This window comes from Octodon degus, unplaced genomic scaffold (genome assembly GCF_000260255.1).
Source record: "Octodon degus isolate 3935 unplaced genomic scaffold, OctDeg1.0 scaffold00070, whole genome shotgun sequence".
In the NCBI taxonomy this organism is placed as follows: domain Eukaryota; kingdom Metazoa; phylum Chordata; class Mammalia; order Rodentia; family Octodontidae; genus Octodon; species Octodon degus.
The window spans coordinates 4,287,187-4,304,950 of NW_004524646.1; the positions used below are offsets into that span (position 1 = coordinate 4,287,187).

General features: G+C 49.5%; 1 protein-coding gene across 1 annotated transcript in view; it reads left to right on the forward strand.

The window, feature by feature from the left end:
- Nucleotides 1-310: 310 nt before the first annotated feature.
- The window catches only part of LOC101561020 (protein Z-dependent protease inhibitor), a 37,150-nt gene continuing 19,696 nt past the window's right edge, over nucleotides 311-17,764 (forward strand). The window contains exons 1-5 of the mRNA XM_012515585.2: nucleotides 311-388; nucleotides 2,814-3,441; nucleotides 6,280-6,550; nucleotides 9,739-9,886; nucleotides 11,359-11,541. Coding sequence (XP_012371039.2) covers nucleotides 362-388; nucleotides 2,814-3,441; nucleotides 6,280-6,550; nucleotides 9,739-9,886; nucleotides 11,359-11,541 — 1,257 coding nt within the window. The 5' untranslated portion in view covers nucleotides 311-361. The remainder of the gene's footprint in view (nucleotides 389-2,813; nucleotides 3,442-6,279; nucleotides 6,551-9,738; nucleotides 9,887-11,358; nucleotides 11,542-17,764) is intronic.

Here is a 17,764-nt window from a genome sequence, read left to right on the forward strand (position 1 = left end):
CCAGCTTACTGTACATGTGCTAGGATCCCAGACTGCACCCAGCCAGCTGAGCAACTAGAGCCCGCTGCTGACAGTGAGTGACTCCCTGCAAACCCTGGGGCCTGCCTGTCCCTGCCCCTGCCCCTGCCCTGTCCCTGCCCCTGTGTCCTCCAGAACAGAGCAATGGCTGCAGCTTTCATGTTTGTTTGGATTATTTTCCCGGGGCACTGACCACCAGGGCAGCCAGCAGGGATTGATACCATGCTGCCCTGGAGCACTTCCCAGATCCCAGCATCCGGGCGTCAACCTGGGCTTGGATTTCTGCTTGCAGAGGCTTCAGCAGAGGGTTGAGGCTAAACTCCCTTCCCAGCCAGTGTACCTGATGCTCCTAAGCCCAGGCCAGCAGCAGGTACAGCTGCAGAGAGAGGGAGTGTAAGGGCTGGGATGGATCGGTGACAGGCAGTGTCCCAGTGGAGAATGCCAGTTCTGTAGGGTGTGAGAGGTGGCATCTGCCAGCGTCTCACACACGCATCTGTCACAGCTCTGAGTGACCTGGAGCAAGGACAGTGTCAGTAGTACTGACACCCTGCCTTTCTCTATGGCTGGGTACCTGTGTGAGCTGTTTTGCAGGTGGATGGCTCTGGGTGGAGACCCAGGCTCAGAAGTCAGACCTCTGCTGGCCTTGGAGTCCTAGCACTGCCTGGGGTGCTCTGCCTCCTTGGTTCCCCCTCTCATCTATAAAATGGGCCCTGATGCCACATGACAGGAAGTCACCTAAAGCAAGCACGTGTGTCAGCTGGGACTGGCATTCACATAAGGCTTGTGAGGAGGGAGAGATTTGGTCTCCTCAGGGAGAGCTGGAAGGAAGGGAGGCCCATCCTGCCCCGGCCTCGTGTTGTCCAGGGCCCTTGCCCAGGTCGGGATCACAAACAGACTGGGGTGGCAGTGACCTGCACTGAAGCAGATTTTTCTACATGTGACAGAGGAGCAGGGACAGGGTGAGACAAGGAAGGGCTCCCTCACTACAGCACAGAGCATGTGAGCCTCAAAAGCATGCTGGACTGAGCAGGCTAGGTGTGGAGGGGGAGGTTTTCAGTGGAGCCACAGGGGGCAGGGCAGGCACAGGGGCTCTGACTCTCTAGGCTAGCAAACATCAGGGGACAGATATGACCTGGCCCTCCTGACCTGCAGAGGATGAAAATGTTACATGTGCCAGGGGTGCCTGCAGCTGGAACCTCCAGGGCCCAGTTCAAGCTGGGGGCAGGACCGTCACCAGAGACTGGATTATGAGGACCCAGGTCAACTCAGTGGGGATCAATGGCACCCACCTCTGGGTGACAGGGAGCCAATGCAAGATTTTCTTAGAAAGAAGCAGCTAGCAGCAAGGGGTGGGGAGGGACTGAACAGAAGGTCCCAACCAGGGCCCGGACAGCAGCAACTGCTGAGTGTGGAGAATGCGGCCATGCCACCTGCTCTGGCTGTGCGCTGGGACTGGAGGAGAGGCGAGAAGCACCACTTAGTAAACCAGCTGCCCTGGGGACTGTTATCTCCACTGTTTTATATGAAGAAACTGAGGCAGAACTGAGACAACCTTCCCATGTTCCCTAGTGAATAAACGGCAGTGCTGGGATCTGAATCCAGCCTGGCATGCCACAAAACCAGGAAAGGAGAGGACTGGGGACTTAGCAGTCAAGGTCAGAATTCATATCTGGGGGAGAAGCCAGCAAGACCCAGAAGCTACAGGCTGGGGTGGGGAGCAAGCCCCAGCTCTACCTATCATCAAGCACTGAAGTGGGGGGATCTCAGATCAGTCATTGAGCTTGCTTTGCCACTCTGCAGAGTTAAGGGGAGTCAGGCATGAAGTGCTGGGGGAGGGCTCCGTGGTTTAGGGGTGTTAGCATCCATTCTCTTGAGGTTTGGGTTTTGGAACATCCCAGACAAGAACCCCCTGAGGAGTTCCTGGGAGGTGGGTGGTTCCCACACCGGAGAACACCACAGCTTCCTGTCTGTTGGTTTAAATAAGGGTGGGTAGGGAGAGATTTATGAGTGTAGAGTTATGTGATTACAAAGGAAGAAAAACCCCCACTGAGGCCCTGAGAACAGGAGGAGCCAGTGGTGTAACCCCCAGTCTTAATGCAATGCCTGAAAATCGAAATGGGGCTGCTGGTATGAGTCTCGGAGTCCAAAGCCTCCAAACACATGAGTGCCATGTCCCAAGGCAGAGCATGAGGTCTCAGCTCACAGACAAAGGGAACGTTCTCTTGCTCCGCCCTTTCATTCTCTCTGTGCCCTCACGGGTGGGGTAAACCTGCTCATGTTAGTGGGGTTGGCTCTTCCTTACCCATTGACCCATCCCGGTTCCCTTGGAAATACTCTCACAGACATGCCCTGAAATGATTGTTCATTTAATGGGGTTCAGGGAGACCCAGGAAGCTCTTACTAGACACCAGATCTCCTGGTGCTTTTATATTGGACTCCAGCCTCCAAAACTATTCTTTAGGGATAATCCAGCCTATAGTATTGTTCTCATAACAACCTGAATAGACTAAGACCCCAGCTACCTGGGCTTCCCTGAACCCCATCGAATGAACCATCATGTCCCTTCTGCCCATCTCTGTCCTCTGAGAATTTAATCCATTCACAGTGCATAGAATCCACATCTTCACATGAGGACACTGACACCCAGGGCCCTGCTGTGCCTTTCCTCAGATTGTACCACCAGTGTGGAAGAAGGAACTAGGGACAGAACGGGGTCTTTGTCTGCCTCCTCTGCCATTGAGGCCTCTGACTCAGGCTGCCACCACACCCTCTAACAAGCATCCTTGACTTGGCAGGGCCTGGCCATCCTGACAATGCCGCTTATCCTGTACACCTGTCTTCTCTGCCTGTGCGTGAGCAGCCTGTGGGCCAACCAGGCTGAGGATGCCAGTACTGTCTCAGGGACAGAGAGCCATTCCCGGGGCCTGGCACCAACCAATGTTGACTTTGCCTTCAGCTTGTATCAGCGTCTCGTGGCCTCGGCTCCTGACAGGAACATCTTTATCTCCCCTGTGAGCATCTCCATGGCCTTAGCCATGCTGTCCCTTGGTACCAGCGGCCACACCCGGACCCAGCTTCTCCAGGCCCTGGGCTTTAACCTAACCAGAATGTCAGACACCGAGATCCACCAGAACTTTAGACACCTATACCAGCTCCTCAAGGAGTCAGACACCAGCTTGGAAATGGCCATGGGCAATGCCTTGTTCCTCAACCACAACCTGCATCCACAGGAGTCCTTCTTAGCAGCTATCAAATGCTACTATGAGTCAGAGGCTTTGGCTGCAGATTTTCAGAACTGGACCAGCGCCAGCAGACAGATCAATGAGTACATCAGCAATAAGACACAGGGGAAGCTCATGGATATGTTCTCAGAACCAGACAGTCCAGCCATCCTTATCCTGATCAACTACATCTACTTCGGAGGTACCCACTCCCCACCCATGCTGACAGGGCCCCATCATCACTGCCAAGAATAGCCACAGCTGTCATAACCTGGGGCCAGCTTTGGACAGTGCCTTTTCTTTCACAAAGCACAGTTGCTACTGGGAATCTCCACCTTTGCCATGGGGTTGCTGGGAAAGGGGGCTAGATTACTTTACAAAATACGAAACGATACCTAGAACAGTCAAGCGACCCACCTGGGTTCTGAGAGGTTGCTTTGAGATCTGTGTGTGTGACCACAGACAGACTGGCTGCTTCATGACCCACAAATGTGGATTTGATACTGATGTGAGACAGGCTCTGGATTGGGGGCCTCATGCTGCCCAGGGTCCTTGCTTAGCTGGGGCCACACATCCTGCTTTGAACCCAACAGAGCCCCCTCAGAGTCTCCCCAGCACCCCTATAACTGAGCTGCATACATGAGACTCCAGAACCCACAGCTGGCTCTGCCTAGGCCCGCCTCCCCCTACCACCAGCTCCCACCAGTCTGGAGCCAGGTGTTCCAAAGCACTGTTCATAAAAATCTCCAAGGAGATTTGTTAGATCGCAGAGTCCAGAGCCCAGCCCAGCCCAGCCCTGCTGAAGCAGAAGCACAGTCAGAAAGGCCTATGATGCACAGCTTTACCAAGGGCTCCCGTCTACTACCCTTAGGTCATTTTTATGATCAAGCGTATCAGATACACATTGTCTGTGCAAATAAAACTAAACGCCTTCTTTAGTGTCATAGTTCTCAGCTGAGTTCACCCCTGCCCCCAAGGATCTGAGCAAGACCTGGGGACATTTTGGTTTTAACAACTGGGATTGGGGTAGGCTGTGCTACTGACAAGAAGAGGCCAGGGAGGCTGCTAAGCATCCTACTCACAACGTGCGAGATGTCACTCCCAAATTTCCAACGTGACCAGGTTAAGAAGCCCCAGGCCAGAGTCCTTTTACTCTTCTGTCTTCTCCAGCTTCTTATTTTAATATTTTTTCTCCTCTATGACACATACACACACACACACACACACACACACACACACAAATACACACACCCACACGTGTGCGTGCACACACTCCAGTCACACCAAATTCTCCTTGCTTCCTGGACTGCACCTGTCTCTGGCGAAGCCTGTGTGCACCTCCCAAAGCTGTCACAATGAATCAGTGCTGATTTGATGGCTTAAAATAGCACCACTTGATTATCTACAGTTCTGGCAGTTCAGTGTCCAAAATGAACCACAAAGGGCTAAACTCAACGTTTGAGCTTGGCTGGTTCCTGCTGGAGGCTTTGGGAGAGAAAACATTTCCAAATCTTTTCTAGCTTTTAGAAGGCCTCCGATCCTTGACTCAAATTCCCTTCTTCCATCAAAGCCAGCTATTCCCAACACCATATCTCCTTGGACCCTGGCTCCCCTGCGCTTTCTTTCCACTCATAAGGACCAGGGATTCACACAGAGACCCTTGGGTCATCCAAGACACACCCCCATCTCAAAGCCAGCTGATTAGCAACTGTAATGCCATCTGCAACTGTATTCCCCCTTGATATGAAACCCAGAGGACTCAGAGGTTCTGCTGCCCAGGGTAAGGGAGTCATTGTTCTCCCTGGCCCTAACTCCATGCCCCTTTTGTCTCATGGGCACTCTCTCGATTTATCTGATTACCTAAAATATCTTTTATCCTTCATGCCTTACCATACATCAAACTTCCTTTATGCTTTGAGGAGCCTTAAAGTACCTTACTTTCTGCAGTACTGACAGTGTCTGCAGTCATGGAGCATGGAGAAGTCATTGGGGAGGGGCCCGGCGGAGGTCCCGGCTCTCGAGGCTACAGCTATAGCTTGTTTCCCTGCATCCTCCAGCCTCTCCCCATTGCCTCTACCAAAAACCAAGAGCTGTGACCACCTAATCCATAGATCCACAGGCACTGAAATGGGGAAGGAACTGCCTGGAGCTATGTTCTGGCCACCTTGAAGCTAGGAAATAATGACCTCATGACACTCCAGGGCTTGGAGTCAAGTACCACCAGGACACCTGGGACATACTGGAGTCCTCAGTCTTTGCCTGATATGGAGAACTTTAAGCTAGAGCAGAAGAGATCCTGGTGAGCTCCAGTCACATTAAACTTTAAACATTCTGCCACAGGCCATGCTGCTGAGAGTAATCTCAGAAGGACAGAAGAGGCTCCATGGAAGGTACTGGATTGAGGTCAATCTTAGGAGCAATATTCTTCCCATCAAAGCTGACCAGTACTGCAAGGTAGTGAGTTCCCCATCCTGAGGCATGCAAACAAGCTAGACAATGACATCATGGGATATGGTCCAGCAGATGCAAAGTAGGAGAATTCAGGAAATGTGGCCTGGCATGAGGGACCAGGTGACAGGTCTAGCCTGTAGGGGTGGATGGCAAGGATGACTGGCTCATCTTAAAGCCAAGGTGCCTACCAGGCCCCTGAATTTGTGGCTTCAGGTCCAGCATCACTTCCAGAACTCTAAGCTGGGGCACCGAGACCAAGTCCAGTTTCAGTGAATGCTTCCCCCACCCCAAGGCCCAGCATTCTTGTAGTCTTCCTGCCCTCTGCTGTGTTTAGAAGGCAGGCCTAGAATTAGAGCTAATCCTCCCTCCATTCAGCGCAGTAGAGGATGGACCAGAGCTCAAGTATCTGGTGACTGCAGCATCTTACTGGAACTCTCTGGCAGCTGCCGTGGGGACATCATGCTGCAGGCTCCTGTGTAGGCTGTTTACAGGGACACACTGGTGTTCTGCTGCTTCCCATGAGGCCGCCCAAGGGTGCATCCTGCCCTAGCAGCCTGACTCCTGCTGGCTCTCTGCTTCCTTTTCCCAGGCACATGGGAACAGCCCTTCAACCCAGAAAGCACCCAAGAGAAGAACTTCCATGTGAATGAGACAACCACGGTGACAGTGCCCATGATGTTCTGGTCGGGCTCTGTCCAATACCTGCAGGACCCAGTGCTCCCCTGCCGGCTGGTACAGCTACACTTCACTGGCAATGGGACCGTCTTCCTCATCCTTCCAGACCAGGGACAGATGGACACAGTCATCGCTAGGCTAAGCCGGGACACCATCCAGCGCTGGTCGGATTCCCTGACCCAGCGGTAAGCCCTCCCGCCAGCCCTGCGTGTTGGCTTCTGCAGTGTAGTGTCACTGTGGGCACCTACGCCTCCTTCCGCCACTGTCAGGGCTCACTGCCTCCTTCTCTGTGGGGACCCCATAGCCTCTGAGGCTCTCGGACCTGGAGCTCATACTTATTTCTTTGTTGATTGCTCAGCAGTGAGATCCCCTGTTCCTGTGAGTTTCATAGTCCCCTCTATATTATCAAATTTTTGCTTCAGTGTCCTACAGTGACCTTACCAACCGAGCAGGTCCTCCTACTTTTCCATTTTGTTGTCTTGCTCACAAAACCAACACTACAGATTCCTGGAAGACTAAAGCACAATGCAAATGACTGCTGTAGCTTAAGTCGCTCAAGGGATCCAACTCTTCCTCAAGCAACCAACCAGAAAACAAGTTAGAAAGTGAGGGCATGAGTCGCTGATAAATAGGTCTAGAAAGAGAACAAGGAGTACAAGCTCCGGGTTGGGAGTCAGGAGAACCACCCAAGGGGCTCTGTGTCTGCAGCTTGCAGCCTGTACAGGGCTGGCATTCGAGCGAGGTCAGCTGAAGATTCCAGTTAGTGACAGCAGTGGAACAAAGGAAGGAACAACTCATATGCTCATGAGCTCCAGAACAGAGAGCGACTGAAGTTCCCAGCAGACGTGGCCAGCCCTGCTCCTGGCCTCTTCTCCAGAGTGGTGTCTACACACTGGGGGGTTCTGATTCAGAGCAGGAGAATCAGAAAATGCCAGCCCACACAGAAGCAGCGGGCAGGTCAGGTAGTGCAGACTCCCACAGAGGCCATGTGGCAGGCGTGCAATGGCTCGGGAGAGCCCGTGGGCCCAGCACATTTCATCCGCTCACTGGATGTTCAAACACAGGAGGCCCTGCTGTGCTCTGCGCCAGGGCGGGGCCAGGCCAGGGACAGAAGACTGAATGCGGAAATAGAGGCTCGGAGCAGGGCACTACGGAGCAAGAAACAGTTTCCGGGAAATTAGCGGAAGTAGAAAGGCTCAAGGTGGAGCGTGCACTGCTCAGGCGCACAGGCGCGCAGAGCCTCTGTCATTATGCAGAGGCTCGGCCCGACACGAGTTCAGCCAGTGGGCAGGGGTCCCAAGCAAGAAGCTCAAGGTGTCCTGTGCAGATCTGACAGTACTGCCTGTGCTGTGAATTCCAGCCTGCTAGGTGAAAGGATCCGCAACATTCTTACCATGAAGAAATGGTACGCTTCGCAGAAAACAGGTATTTAAATGAGATGTTTACCCTGATTTAAGCATTACACAATGCATACGTGTATCAAACTATCACCATTAGGGATAATTTTGTTTTTATGAGTAAGCTTTTAAATTTTAGCCCCCAAAAACCTCTTTCCGCAGAAAATCTAGAAAAGACCTTTCTATTTCATTGCATGGATTGTTTTGTTTTGTTTTGTTTGTCTCTTTGAGACAGGGTCTCACTATGTAGTTCTGGCTGGCCTTGAGCTCTTTTTGTAGCCCAGGCTGGCCTCAAACTCGCAAAGATCCTCCTGCCTCATAGATGGATTTTGAGCTTTATGGTTCGGGGCTGTTTTTATTCTGAATGACACTGTCCAGGCAAGCTGTTCAGTGCTGGGGGATGGGGACCGCTGCAAAGATTCCTCCAGTGCTGAGTGAGGGTGGGGGTGGGGGGAGCCTGGGAGTTCCCACCTCCCTCCTGCAGGCAAGCGTGGTGTGGGCAGCCTGACCCCCTAGGGCTGTGCGAAGTAGCAGAAAAATGTGTGCACAGGCACCCACGGGGAAGGGGTGAGCCTGTGTCTCGGCGACGTTAGGGATGTTTTTTCGTTCCTTTGTTCAGAGGCTCACTAAGTCACTAGCCCAGGCAGGGCGCAAATTTGCGATTCTCAGGCCTCAAACTCCCGACACCCCTCTGGGCTTCCTAAACCTTCCTTGTTCCCAGCACACACCCCCCACACACACACACACGCACACGCACGCACACACACACACACACACACACACACACACCCCTACAAAAAACGAACCTGCGGTCTAAGAGTAGGGCCACTAGGTGGCGATAATGAACCATGATTCAAACAAATTTTGGACCTTACGGAAAATAAGGCGATGGATAATCCGCCCCCCACTCCCAAAACTCTTCATAAAAATACTCCAGTGTGGAGGACGTCGGTCAGCAACCGACACCCCGCGGCCCCGTGCTTCACCCTGTAGAGCGGCTAGGCACACAGCAAGCTGGGAGTGCTCATCCTGCCGCCCACGAGGGCCTTCGGGGATCCCCAGGGCCCGAGTTTTAGCCTGTGAATCTGGAAAATGAAGGCGTTGATTCCAAAGGTTTACTGCGTGCGCCTCCACCACCACCACCGCCCCCCAGCATGACTGCGCTAGAGCCTCAGCCTTGGGCTTGCGGGCATCCTCATCCCTCTGGCAAGCAGAGGCGTGGAAACGTCTTAGAAGAGAACCCAGGGCCTCCAGATGGTAAAACAGGCACTCACTCGGGCACTTGGGCAGGGTCACAGGCCTCTTCTTTCACGCCAGCAGAGTCAAATTCTTTAGAATTGTAGCGCTCTGGCACCCGGGACGCCAGGACTTAGCTAAAGTCACCCAGCCTCAGAGGTGTGGTGAGGCCACCAACCCCAGCGGTCCCTCCTAGCCTCTGTTTCTAGTTCCACTATCTGGGAACCAGAAGTTGTGTGTGTGTGTGTGTGTGTGTGTGTGTGGTCCTGGGGGCTGAACCTAGAACCTCCTCACTGAACTTCCTACATCTGCCACCATCACCCTTTAAAAAAAATTTTTTTTAAACCTGAGACAGGGTCACTAACCTGCCCAAACCGATCTCAAACTTGCGCTCCTCCTGCCTCAGCCTCCCAGAGTGCTTGGATTACAGGGGTGCCACCTTGCCTCGCTCAGGACTTTAGGGGTCACTGTCTTCGATGCCCACTGGCCGAGCTGTCTCACAGGTGGGATCAGCCCAAAGGAACCACCCAATAGAGGAGTGAAGCTTAGAGGCCCAGGAAGATCCGCCTCCACCTCATGACCGAGGGGGCAGGTTCTGCTCTTGCCCGATTTTCTCCTGCCCCAGGAGCAGGTCACACTGGGAGGCTGAAGCCGGAGAAATGGAGTCTGGCAGGGGAGGCCTGCAGCTCCCTCCCAGTAGGCCCCGCTGGCCCTCTAACCTCTCTGCTTCGTCCGAGCAGCCCAGTGGACCTGTACCTACCGAAGCTCTCCGTCTCGAGTGCCTATGACCTCAGGGATGTGTTGACAGAAATGGGCTTTGCGGACTTGTTCTCCAGCCAGGCCAATTTCTCAGCCATATCCCAGGAGGCCCCGCTGAAGTTATCAAAGGTAAAAAAAGAACCCAGATTTTTATACTTTTCTTCCTCCAAAATCCACAATAAAAGTAATAGTAAATACCACTCATTCTCAGCCTGAGAACTCAGGTCTGGGTGCAGTACCCTCAACCTCCGGTGAGGGAAGCGGAACCTCACCTTAACACATGACATCTCTAAGATCAAACAAGGAGCTGGTGACAAGGGCGGGCCGCAGCCTGAGCATCTAGCCATCCTGCCAGGCCACACAGGGGCTGCTGGGCAGCACGAAGCTATCATGGTGGCTCAGTGAACAGCTCGGCAAAAAGAAACATGAAATGTACAACTGTTGGCAGGGGTCCCATCACGCTTCCACTCAGTTACTCATTGTCCTGCAGCTCGATGTTCATTTGGTCAGAAAACTTTGTATTGATGGGGCCTGCCCATTAGCTCAGTTGTTTAAGAGCCTGCTTAAGCAAAGCAGTTAGGCTCAGAATTCTGTAGTTCGATCCCCAGGTCCTCATGCCTTACCAGACCTGCTCTTAAGGCATCCTGAGCAGGCCAAAAAGAAAGAAAGAACAAAAATAAAACTTTGTATTGAACCCCTACTGTGTGTCCTTCGCTGCACCAGGTTCTAGGGGTGCCTCCGTCACTCGGATGTGGCTCCACCCCCCAAACAGGAGGGCTTTGAAGCCCTGATGCTTCCTACTTGGTCGATGCACGTTGTGCAAGTGGACTCAGGCAAGTCAGCCACCCCTTTTAAGGTGTGTGGCATCCCAGTCTCTCCCTGACTCTGACTCCATAGTCTCAGAACTTGTAAGTCAGTCTGACAGCTGCCCTTGGGTCTGTTGACTCAAACCCTTTTCTCAAGACCCAGTGCAGGGTGTCCATCTCAGCCCCACTTATTCCAGTCATGGTGCTGTCACAGCCATTCAGAACCTGGAGCCCTGGCTATAAAATAGAGCTGGTGGAAGTTGCTACCCTACGGGGTATTAGGAGCACACCAAATGCCACCTATTAATTAGCCGGATTATGATCTATCAAAGGCTTTCCCTACAAGGAAGCCAACACCTTGCCCCGTTCAGAATTCCTTTTCAAGGACCATAGCCACAAAAATGTGCACTTTTAGCTTCTGCCCTGGCTTTCCATTCCAGGGCAGGCACAAGCACTTTGCTCATGTTGAATGAGGTGCTCCTCCTGCAGAGTGGGTAGAGAGCAAGGTCTCCTCCACCCAGGGTGGGACACAGCAAGGCACACCCAAGATGGCATTGAAGCCAGGTTCAACAAGTTACAGGTGCAAGGGGGAAACGTGGCTCGGACAGGAGCTGGAGGTAGAGCGACCCAGACTCTTGTCCCAGGGCTGCTGCTCAGGCAAGGAGCCAGCAGGTAACCAAGGCTCAGCCTCGGTTCCATGAAGTGGAGGTGCAAGGAGACCACAGGATGAGATGCAAACAGTGCCTGGCATGTGGCAGGGACTCACCACCTCCCCCCTCCGTGTGCTGCCCACAGGTTGTCCACAAGGCCATGCTGCACATGGACGAGAGAGGTAGAAAGGAAGCAGCAGATCCTGGGGTCACTGTAAAGCAAGAGTCTGAGCCAGTCACCTTCGCTTTCGACCACCCCTTCCTTGTCCTGATCTTTGATAATTTCACATGGAGCAGCCTGCTCCTGGGCAAGGTGCTGGACCCGAGCTGAGAGCGCGGCCCCCAAGGAGCCACTGCACCACCTGGCCTTGGGAGAGAGCCCTCCTCCTGTCTCGTCCAGGACTTCCTCCACCGTACCAGAAATCTCCCTACTTTTATGTATCTTGTAATAAAAAAATAATAATTGTTGCAAATCTCAGGATAAGTGTGGTTGAAAGGGGAGGCATCAGGATACAGAGGTGACATAGTCACAAACCCCACATGTGGTGTCTTCACTCATCTGGGTTGCTGTAACGAAGTCCCATAGGCTGGGTGGCTTATAAACCACAGCAATTCACTTAGTGCAGATCCAGAGGCGGAAAGTCTAAGATCATGGTGCAGTTCTGGGTAGGGCTCCTTCCTGATTGATAGATGTTATCTTCTCACCAAGCTACCCGATGGGGGGGGAGAGACAGAGACAACTCAGGGGGGATCTCTTGCTTAAGGGCACTAATCCCATTCATAAGAGTCCCACCCTCATGACTCAAACACCTCTGAAAGGCCTCACCTCCTCAGGACATCACCTTGGATATCGGCTTCTGAGGAATTTGTGGGGACACCAATACTCAGTCCCTACCACCTAGGACCACCACAGGACGGATGGCCCCTCCAACCAACAAACTTACCCTGTTCCCTGAGGGGTGCAGATAGAGCATGGCATCTTGGACCTGTTGGGAGCCCAGGTGTCTGTGCAATGAGGGGAACAAGGCTTTGGGTGAGGCTGGCCTGAGACAGAACCCCAGGAAGGTCACCAAGAATTCAGAAGAGAAAGCTCCGTGTTTTTCCTTATTGTAAGGATGCCTGCGAGGGTTGGCTGCACTCCCACCAGAGAAGCTGACCCTGGACCTGAAGCCTAGTGTGGGAAGGTGCAGGCTCACCCAGGGAACTGAGTGGAGAACTTGGTAGGTGTGTGGACTACAGTTTGACGTCCATTGCTTCTCCTTTCTTAATACAAAGACAAATCAGCTGCCTCCAACCCTGGGGAAGAGACCTGGCTACCCTCTTCAGGCCACTGTCCTGCCCTAACCCAGCAGGGCCCACCTCTCACAGCAGGTAGTATCACTTTTATCTGTCTGACCATGATTGAGGCTGATTGGTTTAGGGTGGGAAGTCTTCTGATGGTTGCTTTGCTCATTTTTATAGGCAAACAATGTGAGTTCATAAATTTCCTTTCCCCTAGCCCCACCCCATTGAATACGTTATATACATAGGAGTAAACTTAACAAGAACTGCGCAACATATCTATTGATAAAATTATAAAACAGTCTTTAAAAATTAGACTTAAGGGCTGGTGAGAGAGCTCTGCAGATTAAGCGCCTGCTTAGGCAAGTGCAGGGACCAGGGTCCGATCCTCGGTCCCACATGCCTCGCCAGCCCCACCCTCCTGGGGCACACTGAGCTGGCAACCCAGTCCAGGCACAGTGGTGCATGCCTGTAATCCCAGCACTGGAGAGGCTGAAAACAGGAGGATCGCTACGAGTCTGAGCTGCATAGTGAGTCCCTGTATCAAATACATGAATGGAAAAAAAATTAGACTTGAACAGATGGAAAGATATCCCTTCTGGAATAAGGTTCTTCTACATTATCGACACATTGGTTTTTTTCCAAGCTAATTTATTAATTTGCTGATATTCCAGCAAAAATATCAATAAATATTTACTTATAGAAAGACAAGATGATATCAAAATCTACACAGAAAAATAAGCACACAAGAATAAGAACAGGAGAATACACACAGTGTTTCAGGGGAAACACTGAAAAGAAAAGGGTGAGGAAAGGATAAAGAATAAGGCACTACTAAGACAATACTAACGCCCATGACACACATTTCATAATTGAAACTGTAGTACTGGCACACAAATAGGCAGACTGACAAAAATAGATTAGAAAAATCTGGAATAGACCCAAGAACAAGTGGAGACTTCATATTTAGACTTTCAAAGACTTTCAAATACTTGACATTGATACTAAGGCAATTGGGCAGCTATCTGGGGGAAAAGGTCTAATTAGAAGCGTTCTGTCTCAGTTACTCTTCTCACATTGCTGGGACAAAATGCCCAACATCCAAAATGAAGGAAGGAAAGGTTTATTTAGCTCACAATTAGTGGAGGTTTCAGTCCATACTCAGCTGGCTCCCAGGCAGAGAGCAACCATTCATGGCGATGGCAAAGAGCAGAGAGCAAAAGAGCAGGAGCAGCAGCTTTGGCAGCTAGAGAGCCTCTCTCCCCTCCCTACATTGTAATGCAGATTACACCCCCACCCCTAGGGCCAGGGAGAAACACTAATACCTGCAATAATCAACCCTAAACTCCAGAAGCCACCCCATCCATGACTGCATGAGGCTTTGGGCAGACAACTAGACACAAACCCTAACACATTCCTCACACCATACATAGGAGTAAACTAAGAATCAGAGCTCTAAATGTAAACAAAAATGAAACTATACAAATATGACAAGGAAACCTGAGTATAACTCAACATAAATCAAGCAAGTGTATACTCTACTATGAGAAGGGACTTTACAGTACGTGAGGAGTCTTCCTGCCATGTCATCCTGAGTGGTCACCATGAAGACAATCCCAAAGTAACCCTGTATAGTTTTCTGCATCCCGAAAAGAGGTCAAGCCATTCAAGTAGTGTGTGGAGCTGTACAACAATACCCTGGCACAGAGAGTGTGCCTGACTTTTCTTTTTATATTTAGGATAGAGTGTTAAGGGTGTACAGGGTCTCACTGTGTAGATCAGACTCATAGTGATCCTCCTGTTTAAAGCCTCCCAAGTGCTGGGATTACAGGCATGCACCACTACACCCAGTCTCGATCACTGTCTCAGTGTGCCCCGGTGGCAGAGCTGGCATGGCAGGCCAGGGAATCAAACTTGTGGCCTTTGTATGTATCTGCCTAAGCAGGCGCTTTAATCTGCTGAGCTATTTGGCCAGCGCTTGCCTGACTTTTTGATATAAGTTTAAGATAAACCTGATACATTATGACTTGAATGAAGTCACTACTTTCCTAACCAAGAGATACTTCCCTCCTTATGACCATCTTGCAGGGATGTGCTTGGTCTCACTGTCATCCGGTATCAGACTTCTGTAAGTCTCCCCAGTACATCGCATCCTGTGCCACCTGCCTCCTTTGTTCTCACAGCACCTAGGGAGCTAGTTTTCATGTCCTGGGACCAACTTTGCTGCAAGGCAATTTTTCAATTCTGTATACTGGTTGCTTTCAGCTCAGTATCCCAGAAAATAGAGCGCCGTGTGGTCAAAGCAGGAGATTCCCGAAAGTACTCAAACCAATTCAGAACACCAGTGTTTAATGATTTTTGTGGTTCTCCACATGGCTGTGATAAGTATTCTTTAAATGATATCTAAAGTAGGAGGAAAGCAAGAGGAAATAGAAATGTTTTTACTTCCTCCAAGATAGGATTTAGGGAGTTGTTGTTCTACAAGCCATGGCCAAAGCTTGAATTTAACATAACACCTAATTCTGTTTTCTTTTATTATTTGTTTTGGGAAAACATCTTCAAAATTGAAAGAGAAATCAGACTCTTGTTTACTTGAGACAGTGATTTCTGTTTGCACTTCGATTTTGAAATGAATCAGATGAGAACATGAAGCACAGATCCTCGTGGATAGGTGCTGCTTACCTTGACAAGGCCTTGTGCTGGTTTCCACCGTGATGCAACCCGATAGCAAGACCGCTTGCTGCACTGACATTAAGCCAGTGGACTCGGTTGTGTTATCAGTCACCCCAAGGCAGTCAGTTTCTTGAAGAACTTGGTAAGTTAAGAGAAAGAACCAAGCCACGTGCTTCCAGGAGTCTGGCAACTATTCATCTGATAGAAAAATGAAAGTGAATGGAAACCATTTTCATTTCTTCCCTTCTCTCCATCTGACCAGGGCATGGACACCCACTGTTTACTCCCTCTCCTTCCCTGTACAGGAAGTGATGACATCAAGCTGGGCTCTGCCAGTTTTGTTAAGCAGTTCACAGCTATTTGAAACTCAAATGTTTGAGTTATCTTTCTTTTAAGGTGCCATAAATAAAGAGCAAAATACAAGAGAGATAATGAGAAATAAGGAGATAGAACTTTTGGAAAAGGGATGGGACCAAAGGAAGGAGTGAAGGAAGGGGCAAAGAGGATGAAAAAAAGAATTAAGATGTGAATGTAATTATTACATACTCTGAACATGTTCCACTAGAGATAAAAATTAAAAACAGATGTCCTCAGAGATACACAGTCATAAGGACCACCTTCAGTCTCCTTGATCTGCTTCCTTTGTGTCTGAGAAAAGGAACAAAAATACAAAAACAATGTGAAGACCCTAGAGCAGGCTTCCCAGTGCAGCCCACCAAAAGCAACTCAAAGTTGAGGCGCTGATTCATGCTTTTGTCCTGAGAGGAATGTAGCAATTTTAAGTTACCTTTTCCTCCTCATAAAAGCTCAATGCAAATATTAATGAGTCATCTTGAAGTGTCAAGTCAGAAGGTTGGATTAACCTGTATCCAGAATACTTGTGTCACCCTGAAAAGTTTTAAGTCTTTCATTTGGGGATCTTTTGAACCAAGGAAGACAGAACTTTTGGGTTTCTTGGTAAATATTACAGGTATGTGGGTTGAGTAGATTTTGTTTTCTTCAATCTTGATTTTTCTTATTGGATAGATGCAATGGAATGTTAATGAAGACTCTGTCAGAAGAGCTTGACTTTCTTAAACAAAGCTGTCTACACAAATCTCAAAAGACATCTGAGCTTCTTTACAGTATTTCCTGGGGTGAAAATTTTGGCTACCCCTTTCTGGTTAGGGGTGGTGGTGGTCCCACATGTGTACCAATCCAGATGGAGAAACAGCACTCTCACTTAGGCCAAGATCAACTGACTCTTTTTAAGGGTTTTACCTATAAGTTTTCATTTTTGTAACAATACGCTTTATCCAGTTTTTTGAAAAAAAAATTCTGCTGACATGAAAGACTTTTATTGTGAAAACACTCTTTTGATCTCAGGCAGTTCACACTTGCTCACTTTTTGCGTATGTGGCAAATCAGAAATAGAGCCTACTTGGAGGAGACTTGGAGAAGCCAGCATGGGGCTGTCAGGTTTGGGCGAGCCCATGCTTGTCAGATTCAGTGCTCCGGAAGTGCAGGTACAAAGCCTCCACTACCAAGGTCTTCTCTCCTTTGCACCCAGGAGACCTTCTTTGTTTTTTCTGCCTCAGTGAGGGCATCAGTGTGCATATGTTTCTCTTCTTCATGGAAACTGGGTACACAGGAGCATTTCTTTCTGTTCTGCTTTCTTCACATAGCAAAAAGAAGTTTCAGTCTGCTAAGAAACTATCTTTTAGGTAGAGCAACAGTAAATTTTTCATGACATATAGAGAGGAGGAAGGACAGGTCAGAACTAAGCTAAGCATAATTTTCAGTTTATGATCTGGAAAAGAATATTACTGTAGATGACTTGGTATTCCTACATAAACCTTTAAATTTTTGTTAATGACTTGTTCATCTAATGTGCATGAATGTTTTACATTATTGTGCTACTGTTTTACATTAATTTTTCCTGGTTTTCTATGTGGATTGAAAAAAGATGTCATAGTCACTGTAAAAACCGATAATGTGTATGAATATGGCTGTGTGTGCATGCACCTGTAGAAACAAATATATACAGATTGTGGGAGAAGTTAAACACTAGTGAATCTGAGGAGTTATGAGTGTTCTTGGTACTATTCTTGCACTTTTTTGGAGATTTAAATCATTTAAAAATTTTAAAAGTTGAAGTTAGAAGCTGAGATAAATAATGACCAGAGCCACAAATGGAAAACAAAAGGATAGAAGCAGTTTACAGTCAAGGACAGGCATATGCATGTGTGTATTGGGTGGGGGGGTAATGCATGCACCCAAGTCCAAGCTTGTGAACTACCTGCTCAGCCTGACCAGAGTCCACATTTTATTTCAGAAAATAATTCCACTCTGAGTTCCTCTATAACTTTCTGCTGTTGCTTATTTACTTCCGACACTATCAATTCATACATTTGAGCTGAGCTAGTATCCTCAGCACTTGTTCTGGGTGGGCATTGGGTTTCCTCTATATGTTTCTGCATTTGATTCTTTACTGCAGATGCTATTAATTCAGGGATTCCTTTTTTTATTTCCAATCTGAGTTCCTCTATACCTTTCTGCAGTTGTTTCTTTATTTCAGAAGCTCTTGATTCATTGATTTCAGCTGTATAATTCCCAAT